The sequence below is a fragment of the Salarias fasciatus genome, chromosome 8 (assembly GCF_902148845.1).
Source record: "Salarias fasciatus chromosome 8, fSalaFa1.1, whole genome shotgun sequence".
NCBI lineage: Eukaryota > Metazoa > Chordata > Actinopteri > Blenniiformes > Blenniidae > Salarias > Salarias fasciatus.
The window spans coordinates 11754321-11766100 of NC_043752.1; the positions used below are offsets into that span (position 1 = coordinate 11754321).

Sequence of the window (11780 nt, forward strand, 5' to 3'; positions counted from 1 at the left end):
TCAAAAGTCACAAAATGAGAGTGAAGCTTTTTACATTGTCCACGTAGTGCTCTCTGTGAGTCACACAGCAGCCAAAGTGTCTGAAATTCAGTCAGTAAATTCAATCTACACCCTCAAAATAATAAAAAACTAAACGTAAAAAAAAAAATCTTCAGTAGTTTGTTTTTAGTGTGTTTTTAGCCACTTGGCAGCATTTTTTTTTTTTTGTAATGATATAAAATCTGCCTAATGAATTAGTAATTTTATGAATGTATTGTTTTTATTCAGAGAAGGTGAGAAGATAGATGCAAGTCCAAATCATATATGATCAATACAGCGATGGATGAAACACGTTGCTCACATGACATTGTTTAGTAGCATTTTTCATAATTGCAATTTGATAATTGTTTTTCTGAGTTGGCTGATATTGTTTTAGTCCTATATGATATATATATCTAAATACCATCTGCTTTGGTACCTCAAAATCAAGAGATTTAAGGTGAAATTCATAATCGTGGATCCTGAGTTATATCGCAGACACACTACTGAGACCCTGTTTCTTTATTTACACACAATTTCAACTAATATTCAAACCCTTGATACTAAATATTTGTTGCCAATAATTTTACTCGTTATATTTATGCAGTATAAACTTTATTAACTCTTGGTTTTAAACAGTTATTTCATGCTCTGACAATGCAATTGAAGGATAAAAGTTTTTTTTAGGATTTTTAAAGTAAACTGGAACTCTGAATTTGAGATTATTAGCTATTACATTTGTCACCTTTTACTGACTAAAAGTTTACAGTTCAGTTAATTTAACTGTAGTGCTTCTTGAATTTCAGTAATTCTAATAGATAAATTCCAATTAGATTTGAATAAAGTCTCTGCGTGTGAAAGACGGCGGTCGTACTATCAGTCATGCTTGTTAGAGAGGGGAGCGCCATGCAGCGCCAGCAAAGGTGACATTTGATAGGAAGGTTGAAGGTTGTCTTGCCCCACAGCTAAAATGGAGAGAAAGGACATCAGGGAGGGGCTGGGGGGTCCGGGAGGGGTCGAATTTCAGCACGACAGCATTCCCAAAAAAAATTTCAAGAAGGACGACGTAAGGCAGTTGGGGACGGGGCAGGACCACAGATGAGCAAACAACTGGAGGCAGAGTTTGTGTACAACCTGGTCGGAGACGGGAACGGGACGCTGTGGACTTACGCGTGTGTGTGGATGTGTGTGTGTGTGTGTGAGGCCGACTGAAGCCAAGCGAGGACTTGATGTGACGGACAGGATGACAGAGAGGAAAAGCAACAACCTGATGAGCTCCAGGAGGCAAACAATGTGACTTTTCATCCTTGGTTAGTCTCTGTTTGACACCCAGTGAGTACATTTCTTTCTTCTCTCTGCTGGAACATCCAAACATGCTCACAAACTGAAGACCAGCGCCTCTGATTGATCTACTGCTCCGGTTTCAGACAGGTTTACCTTTCAGGAGGGAGGCTTGCAGCATTTCCCCCAAACTCAGGATACAAACAGGGATGGAAAGCGGGGACCCACTGCCCAACGACGGCAGAGAGAAGGAGGGCCACGGCGAGACGGACAAACACCTGAAGAACCAGCTGAACGCCGAGGAGAAAGGAGAGAAGGAGAACAAAGGGGATGAGAAGGAGAAGAAGAAGGACAGGCGGCGTTCGGGGTCCCTGTGGCGGAACGGCTGGGCGCTGAGCGAACGGCTGGCCATCAACGTCTCGGGGATGCGGTACGAGACGCAGCTCCGCACTTTAGCCCAGTTCCCCAACTCCCTGCTGGGCGACCCCAGGAGAAGGTCGCGCTACTTCGACCCGCTCCGGAACGAGCTGTTCCTGGACCGAAACCGGGCCTGCTTCGACGCCATTCTATATTTCTACCAGTCGGGCGGGAGGCTCCGGCGGCCCGCCAACATCCCGCTGGACATCTTCATGGACGAGCTGCTGTTCTACGAGCTCGGGGAGGACATCATGAGCCGCTTCAAGGAGGACGAGGGCTTCCCGAAGGAGGAGCAGAGGCCTCTGCCGTCCAATGAAATCCAGAGGAATCTGTGGATGCTGTTCGAACACCCGGAGTCCTCGTCTGGAGCGCGGATCATCGCCATCATCAGTGTGATGGTGATCGTGGTGTCCATCCTCATCTTCTGCCTGGAGACTCTGCCCGACCTCAGGCATGACCGAGAGGTTGGACCTGTCATATTTCGCACTCTATGTTTAGGTCTCAGATTGAGCAGTGAAAGACGGAGGGTGCAAGTCTTTTGATGGTCTTAAAGAGAAAGTAAGTTAGATAAAATAATATGATAATAAATGCAGGTAAGTATATTTGGTATAAATTCATGATATAATCTATATTATCGAATCTAAAGCTCATTTTAAGGCAGCTAGAACTGAGGAAACAATAAATTAGATTCAAAAATATCACAAAAAATGTTCAGCTGCAAATGAAAAAAAGATTATCTTGAAATATTTGGGATTTTTTAACTTGTTTTGTTCAAAGTAATTAATTCAGTGTCACATTTTTCTAACAGATGCATTGAAATAGGCCAAAGAGATTAAAAACAAACCTTAATCAAAGCATTTCCATTTGGGTGCGAGTTCCTGAATGAACGGTGTGTTTCGCTTTGGGTTCAGGAAAGCGGATATCATGGGAAGCAGGTGTTTAGGTAAACACACACTTGGAGAGTACTACAGAGTGCTTTGAAGGAACAGAACTGACACAGGAAACTGTTGGCCAATCCGTCTGGAAGCAGACCAGCGAGAGTGAGAGAAAGTCTACAGGAAGCTTATGCTGCGATTATTTTAGCCCCGCTGTAAAATTTGATACACTCGGATTCAGGAAGTGCTAAAGGGTACGGGGGGAGGAATGGCTGGCGCTTTGGATCCAAATAATAGAAAGGGAAGGCAGTCAGGAGACCGTTAGGTGTGTAAACGAAAGGTCACAAGTGACCGTATCCACAGGCGAAGGTGAGCCAAGGCCTCGCGGCGGCTTAGAGGCAGAGACTAAAAGGTCTGACAGGATGAGCTGCACACACTGGGTCATGTTAACACATTCCTCCAGGATTGCTGCGCTGGGCCAGGCTGCCTTTTTGCGAAAGGTATAGCTGCCAGGAAACCACTGTAACCGACTCCGGTCCAAGTCCGTGATAGACTCGCTGAACCGCACTGGCAGCGTTACACGGGCCTCGGCCCGCCGGGCAGATGGGAATAGCGACGAAGGTGGAGACGGATGATGAGCGGCGCTGCGAGACACTCATGTTTCTCTTTGGAGATCTCACAGGGTTATATTTAGCCTCAGGAGAGCCCTCGGAGCACATCAACACATAGACGTCCACCTTTAGTAATAAACACCGTCACTGACCTGCTACTGAAAGTCACCATTAATACCCCCAAGTTTATTTAAGCCACCCGGAAACTTTATATATTACACACAAGTCATTAAAGCGTACGAGACCGACCCTTTAAAAAAAAAAGTCACACAGTTTGTTCCAGCGTTTTTAAATACATATATTAGGTGTAAGATGTTTTAAATAGCCCCCATCGAGTGCTCAATGATAATGCCGGCTGACACGGAGGATATAGCGACAGGTGGAGTGAAAGCGAGATTGCTGCAGCTTAATGGAAACCCGCACACGTTTGAGCGCTTTTATGACGCTGCCAAAGTGAGAACCAGCGAGAGAGCGGGAAACGTACCCAGGTTCACGGCAGTTTATTAGAATACCGCGAATGCCACGCGGCCCTCCTCTCGAGCGGCCATATAGGTCATCTGTGTCCGCCCGGTGGCTTTCCATGCGGTTTTCACAAAGAGCATTTCCTGCAAAGTGCAGCAGGAATGTCCCTCATCACCTCTCATCATTTTTTTTTTTTTTTAAAGAAATGATGTGTTGCAGCACGAAAAAGAAAAAGCACAAAAATGACATTGATGTAACATCCAGACTCTCTTCAGCACACCCCAGAGTGATTTAATCCATGCACGTAAGCTAAAAAAGATTCAAAGTGCAAAATTTACTAATATTATCAATTAAAAATTGAAAAACCACTTCGCCTCTGGCAATCGCCTTCTGTCCACCTTGCTGATTAAGGCACAAGTTTACCTTCAGGACTCAGTAATTCTGTACCTTTCAGAATACACTCACATCTGATCAAGCCACGAGAATGACAATTAAACAATTACAAAACTGTTGCATTTAATTTGATTTAACATGACTAGAAACAAAACAGGGATCAAACCAATATAAATCAGATTTACCAACATTCTTTTTAATCTGTTGATACAAACCATGCTATTGTTTTTATTTCTTTATAGAATAAGTGAAACTTTGAGGATATCCAGTCAGATATTGTTGTTTTGGTGGATGCTTTTTGTTATTGTCATTCATCCAGATTTTTAGATTCAAGTTCTGATTTTTCGTACAATTTGTCAACAAAGAATACAACACTTTCCGACAGGTCAATCAGTGAATGGATGAATCGTCTTTGCATAAATTTGAAATTTTGTGACACAAGAGGGATTATTCCAATCAGTAGTAACTGAATTCACTACTTTTTGATGTCATGTTTGTATTTCTCTTGTGGTGTTGTTGCTGCCTTCCTCTGTTATTCTTCAGCAGATATTTTTTCTCTTTTGTCTCCTGAACTTCAGCCCTCTCAGTCTCAGGCGAAGAACGGATCGGAGAGCGCGGCCCCTTCGCCGAGTGTTTTCCAGGACCCCTTCTTCATGGTGGAAACCATGTGTATATGCTGGTTCTCCTTTGAACTGGTCATGCGCTTCGCCTGCGCTCCCAGCAAGATGCACTTCTTCAAGGACGTCATGAACATCATCGACTTCTTCGCCATCCTGCCGTACTTCGTCACTCTGGGGACGGAGCTGGCCAAGGACAACGACGCCTCCCCCGCCACGTCTCTGGCCATCATCAGAGTCATCCGGCTGGTGAGGGTCTTCAGGATCTTCAAGCTGTCTCGCCACTCCAAGGGTCTCCAGATCCTCGGCCAGACGCTCAGGGCCAGCATGCGCGAGCTGGGCCTGCTCATCTTCTTCCTGTTCATCGGAGTCATCCTCTTCTCCAGCGCCGTCTACTTCGCCGAGGCCGACCACAACGCCACGGACTTCGTCAGCATCCCGCACGGCTTCTGGTGGGCCGTCGTCACCATGACCACGGTGGGCTACGGAGACATGTACCCGGCCACCGTGTGGGGTAAGATGGTGGGCTCCATGTGCGCCATCGCGGGCGTCCTCACCATCTCCCTGCCCGTGCCGGTCATCGTGTCCAACTTCAGCTATTTCTACCACCGAGAGACCGAATGCGAGGACCACACCGTGTACACCCACGTCCAGACGGGTCTGTGGGACGACGAGGAGCCCGACGAGGAGGGGGAGGAAACCGAGGAAGGGTACCCAGACCCGGAGGGAGAGTATTACGCCATTGAAGGCATCTGTAATCCACTGAATGGAACTCTGCTGGGCGGACTGTGCACAGGACAGGGCAGGGAGTACAAAGGAGGAAACTTCTACCTGAGGGAACCGCTGGTCACTCAGGTTTAGGCCGGACGGGGGTTTCAGCCTGGAACACAGAGACAGACAGTCAAGCATTATGAAATCACCAGGATGTGTGTTTTTGGACTGCAGGAGGAAACCAGAATACCCAGGGAAGATTCATGCATGCACAGGTAGAACTTGCAAACTCGAAATTCCCCCAAACGCTGAGAGCTACACCGCCATGCAGCTTTAGGTCAAATGACGTTCAAGTTCTGGGTAAAGAAACAAGCAACGCTTCACACTAATTTTCCTCCTCATACACATTTCTTCCTTTCTCATTTTCCTTTTTTTTTTCTTTCAGCAATTTTCCAGTCAAAGGTCAGTCAAAAACAATTTTTGTATGATATCATTTCACACAGTAACTGTTACATTCTCAGGGTTATGATATAAATGTAATATGAGACATTATTTATTCACGTTGTCGGCTTGTGTTTGAGATGCACATTGACTCTCCGAATGTCTGAAACTACTATGATGTCTTAGTAACGTCACTTTGTGCCTTAAAGTTTGAAGTGGAAGCAGATTATTATGGTGTAGATGTTATGTTTCATCAGAAGTCCGCCTGCAGAGCCGCCGCTGCAGACAGACTGAGATACCTCCTGAAGCAACTCTCAACAGCCTTTTGTGGGCAACTCGAGCAGCTCACACTTGTGAATTTTGGCTTATGTTACCTGAAGTGACAGACGTGACCTTTCTGACGTCGCCCACAAGACTATCCTGTTACCCACTGAGAGTTACTGCAAATATTTGTGTGGGAGAGGAATGTTTTGATCGCTTTGACGAGTATTTATCTGCACCGATCCGTGTTTTTAATAAATACTTTATTTTATTATATTTCTTAAACGTAGCGGTCCTGTCTATGGCTTCTTGTGGCTTCGAGTCATTTGGAGCAGGGGCGGCCGGCGTTGTGCCTGTGGGCACCTGCTCGCCGGCAGGGACCTTCACAGTCGCCAGCAGGCGAACGTCTAAAAATAGCGGCCCATAGAAACAACACGATATGAAGATATGAAAATATGAAAATATGACTTCCTGAAAATCGATCATTCAAACTGATCAAGAAAATTATTTTCTAAATGAATACTGAAAATAAATGTTGCCTTTTTCAATCTAGCTGTTTTCAACCGCAGTAATATTTATTTATTGTCAGGATAAAGTGTGAAACATCTAAACTCACACAAGTTAATTATTCAGAAAGTTTAATTCGACAGTGAACCTTTTGAACATTTCATGATAAATACACAGAAACAAGAAAAAAAAGACCTTTTTGTTGATTATTATGATAATTGTGGGTTACAGCTTATTTACAATATCCAGCATTTCACAAGTTCTGTCAACAAAGAGTTTACAACACAAAGTCAAGTATGCAGATTTTTGCACTCATTAATAACTGACAGCATCGATTCCATCCAAGATTACACACAGAAGTGAAGACGCACACACACACGGCAGCCGTGGACTGTTTTGTATTGAATTTGTCAGAATAGAAACGTGGCCTTAAGTGCAAAGTGCATTAGGGAACATTTCATTATGCGTTATCACAGTGTAAATGCTCTAAAACGACTGATAAAACTTTAACTTTTAAAGCAATAAATACACATCCATTAGCTCTCATGTGTAAAGTGGTGGAAGAAATCAGGGCCTCCTTTTCTTTGTTAGTCGTTTGTCCACTAGAGGATGCTCCTGCTCTCACAATCATCAGCCTCATTTCCACTTCTGTACAGGTAAATGTTTCTTTTCAAAGTATATTTTAACAAAATGTATATGACTGACTTATGAAAAAACGACAAGATGACATTTGCATCTTATTAATGCTTGAATTTCTCCCCACTCAAAGAGAGCCTGAGTTGAACAAGTGTAAGCTGACTTTCCAGGCACATCTGGCTTAGAAAGTCTAAATCAAACAGATCAACATGATCAACATGGGTTAATTCTTTCTCAGATAAGCTACTATTCAAACTAAACAAAGAAGGTGGTCCATCTTTAAATAACAGCATGAAAAATACAATAAATAAATAATTTACATTAACGCTCTCTCATCCAAAAAGTGCAAACACGGGTTCAGACTACATAAATATAAAGTCACACACACACACACACACTCTGAGATCCTGCTGTCACTTCTCTGCTGAGAAATGAGGACTGACCACAGACTGGAGACCCATCCCGAGAAGGTCATCGGAGTCCACGTTGAAGCTTCTGTCTGGCGGCGGCACAGAGACGGTCTCCACTGCCACAGTGTTTCTGAGTGGGAGGAAGCGGGTGAAGGGGACTGAGGGCTGGTCTGGAGAGTGTCTGGACGCCAGCGAGATGGGGAAGCCGTAGTGCGAGGAGATGAAACGGGTGTATCCATCAGCCAGCAGCAGCTCCCTGAAGGTGCAGTCTGCCTCTGAGTACTGGCTCTGGAATGAGAAGCATCCATGAGCTCCCAGAAGACCAAACCAGAGGATGTCTGAGCTCCTCTTGGCCTTACCTGCCCTCTCAGGTGACCTCTGCCGTCCACACACAGATACAGGGACGACGACTGTCCCTTGATGATGACGTGTCCTGGTTGAACAGACTTCAGCTGCAACACACCTGGAAACACAGAAACATGGTTTCTCCTGATGACCCGGGTCTCACTTGCTGGACGCTGCTGATCTCTTGCTCTGATACTCACTGTACGGCGTCCGAGCATCACTGCCCGACACTCTCCCATCCTGAGAAATCTGCATGTACACCCCGCGTCTGTGGTTATCTACACAAAAGGAAACAAATTAGAATGATGGAAAAAAAAAAAAAAGTAAATGCAAAAAACGGAAGTGAAAAGTATCTGAAATACCTGTGTAGAGGTGTCCTTCTCTGACTTGACTACTGAAGGAAAACAGCGGGTTGGAGTCGGGGAGATAGAACGACAGTGAGAAAGGAAATGAGATGATTAAGAAAAATGCAGAGAAGTGGTTGTTTGCAAATGAAAACATTTGGACAAAAAAAAAAAACTTCTAAAAGTGTTACGAGAAAAAAAAAGAGAAATAAATACTAACAAATAAATAATAAAATAAATAGAAAATTTACAGTTTGGTGCAGCAACTTTTTGACTGGGAGCAAGTTTGTTGTGCTTATAAAGGAGTCAGGAGAAGGAGGTCCTCCTTCGTGAGAGTGAGGATGAGTCAGACATTTGAGCATTATTAAACTGTCATTGGATGCGGAGAGGAAGACCCGTCTCCTCACGCTGCGTGTGGGTTCGGATGGTGTTTACGGTCAGAGGCGCTTCTGTGACTCCCACGGGTTCATATAGGGTTAAAGCCCCTCGGGGCCAAAAAGCAGAGGAAAAATATGAAAACTGACTCCCACATAATTTCACACTGATACAAATTGACACTGATTGCTCTCGCAGATGCTTCTTTGAACAAATAAACTTCTGGTATAATGATAACAATGTATCATCCAAACTATGAGATATGTGACATTACAGTTATACAGCAGGAAAATAGTACATATTTCTTTGTAACCAGTTATAAGTTGTCTTGGAAATCTCCCACCTTTTTAAAATCTATGCTATTCTTTGCTGTAGCAACCCTGCGATTCAAACAAGCAGCAGAATTATAGGAAATCTTGGTGACACTTTACTTGAAGCACCCCTGTATAACACATTATATGTACATTTATCAAGATTATAATGCCATTGTAGCACTGTGTAGACCGAACTCTAACCCTAACCCTGTGCTGTATAGTGGGTTATAAAGCATTGTGATCATTTATGAGTGTTTATAACTCCTTATAATGTGTTATACAGGGGTGCTTCAAGTAAAGTGTTACCAAAATCTTTAATGAAACAGTTTCTTTAGGTCAAAATATCAAAATCAAACAACAAATGCGAATTTGTAACTGAATTTTGTAGGCTTAAATAGTGGATATTTAGTAAGTCGCATTGACAAAGGGTTTATTTGAATGTTGGATGAAGAATATCTTTTATGCTGTTGATACACTATACTTCATACTTACAAGTTTAAATAATAAATTATGACAATTATGGTTTCAGTAGGAAGGGTTTCCCTCATAACAATAAGTTTATGCTGCATGTATCATTGACTTATTGTTATAACAGAATAAGCAGCCATTAATCAAGAAACTCAACTAAAATGACTTTTTTTGGGTCTAGATATTATGATTTTCTTGCTCTGAACTCATTCACTTGAAAAAAAAAAAAAAAGCCTTGTCACGCTGAACATGCAAAACATTTACTGTAATCCAGGCGGAGATTTCCCATTCAGACATCCCTCTTGAAAAAAAAAAAATACACATTTCACCACTGGAAGAGAATTCAACAAGAACTGCGTCATCCACTGGACATCTTACAGCGAACGTGTACAAGCGGCTGTGACTAAGAGTGTTTTGAGTTTTACTGTGTTTATATTACTTCCAGGCGTGTGTGTGTGAGAGACATAGGGCATCAGTGGAAAGAGTGGGAGCCTCTGATTTACATGCAGGACAAGTGTTTACTGGACTGCAGCTGTGCGGTCACCAGACTCACGATTAAACACGTCAGACTGTAAACTCAGTGCTGAAGAAATGCTGTGCATCACCGGGACATTTTCTCTTTGATCTGCATCGCAGAGGTCATTGTAATGCGATGAAATAGACATGAAATCACACTCATTTGTTCAACCATAATTGGAGGTAGAAGCTGTATTAAGATGTGTTAACACAAAACCAATCAGTAAAGCTGAATCTATAATAACAGTACCAAAAAGAATATCACATAATAATTATGAAAGATCAAGCTAAAAAAGTGAGTTTTAACTTTTGGAGCCCATTATTGTATAGATGAAATATATAAGATCTTTTCTGGTGTGTTATAACAGTCAGCCTCTTGTGAATTTGTTCGAATGATATGGAAATCTGCGTTGTTGCAGCAGCAAGTGGGCAGTAAGAACAGTAGCAAAAGAATGCAAACAATTACAGTAAGTGTTAAAACTAATAACATCAGCAATAGCATAAAAAATGAATAAGATAATAAAAAAGGGAAATGATAATGTTGGAAGTGACTGGAAATATACCAGATGTTATGCTGTTATTACACAAAATAAATTGATTATATGTGTTTTCAGTGCACAAATCAACATTTACTAAAATTTAGTATGTCTTTGTGTTGTGTTTTCCAGTTTAAAGCACCGTGAGGGCCCTGTCAGTGGGAGGAAGTGTGGAGAAAACACCACCACACACCCACCTCATGTCAGGCCCTGGCGCTTTATTTTTGTCGGGTTTTTCTTTTAAATGATTTCCCATAGTCATTATGTAATTGGTAAATATGTAACATGCCTCAGGGAGACTAATTCTTTTGTTTGCATGTAATACTGTTCAATTAAATGAACATCTGATTGTTTAACTGAATGGAATTCAAGCTGTAAATTTACACAGGATTAATTGTGTAGCTAAAAATAGAAGCAAAACATCCATTAAGAAAACAGAAAAAGCTCCTCTCCTCATTCATTACCTGTTTGGGCTGAACTAACACCTGGACTATTTATAACCCTGGGCCCAGCCAGGAAAGCTCTGGGGTTTCCTCTTCCTGTGCTGGCTCGCCTCCAGCCCTCCGTTCACCCTCCACTGAGAAAAACCATGTTGTGTACGTCGCAATTAGAAGAGGAATGGACAGAATGGAAAGTTAGAGGTAAACCTTCTGTAGATGAATCCATTTTATGGGCTTTATCTTCATAAAGTCTCGTGTCAGTCACAAAACATTGGTTTTGATATCTACTCTGCATTTCCTTGCCTCATTGTCTTCCTGTGATCTCCTCTCAGTGAGATAAGAAAATGTGAAATAACACCAACAGCAAAGTGTTTACAGGTATGTTTTTTTTTTAATTACAGCTTTTACAATCATTATCATTATTGTTATCATATTATATTCAATTATCATCACTACTCTCCAATTATATGAATTTAAATCATAACACAATTTGTTTTTTTTTTTCAAAATGTACACATACAAGTAGCATATCTTAAATGTCCATAATTTCAAACATATTTCCTTTTGTCAACTCAAAATGAAATTACTGTCAATCTTAAAACTAAGTATGAAATGAACATAGTTTAACACACACACGCACACGCACACACACACGTACATACATCCTGTACATACATACATACATACAATAGCAGTTATTAAAAAAAGATAAAAATAAAATACACACATTTTACAAAGTCCTGACCCAAGCTTTCACATCATTAGATGATTGATATCATGACGTTCACTCTAAAATGGTTGA

General features: G+C 42.1%; 2 protein-coding genes across 2 annotated transcripts; one reads left to right on the top strand and one right to left on the bottom strand.

Moving 5' to 3' along the window:
* The first annotated feature begins 1146 nt into the window (after positions 1 to 1146).
* Positions 1147 to 5757, top strand: LOC115393024 (potassium voltage-gated channel subfamily A member 7-like). Its single transcript, XM_030097773.1, has 3 exons — positions 1147 to 1350; positions 1446 to 2180; positions 4636 to 5757. The coding sequence occupies exons 2-3, from the start codon at positions 1509 to 1511 to the stop codon at positions 5533 to 5535; spliced, it is 1572 nt and encodes a 523-aa protein (XP_029953633.1). The 5' UTR covers positions 1147 to 1350; positions 1446 to 1508; the 3' UTR covers positions 5536 to 5757.
* A 1886-nt stretch (positions 5758 to 7643) lies between these two features.
* On the bottom strand, positions 7644 to 8486 carry fgf21 (fibroblast growth factor 21). Its single transcript, XM_030098887.1, has 4 exons — positions 8348 to 8486; positions 8186 to 8263; positions 8000 to 8103; positions 7644 to 7928 (listed from the first exon to the last, which is right to left on the bottom strand). Exons 1-4 carry the CDS (start codon positions 8484 to 8486, stop codon positions 7644 to 7646), a joined length of 606 nt encoding a protein of 201 aa, XP_029954747.1.
* Between the last annotated feature and the right edge of the window lie 3294 nt (positions 8487 to 11780).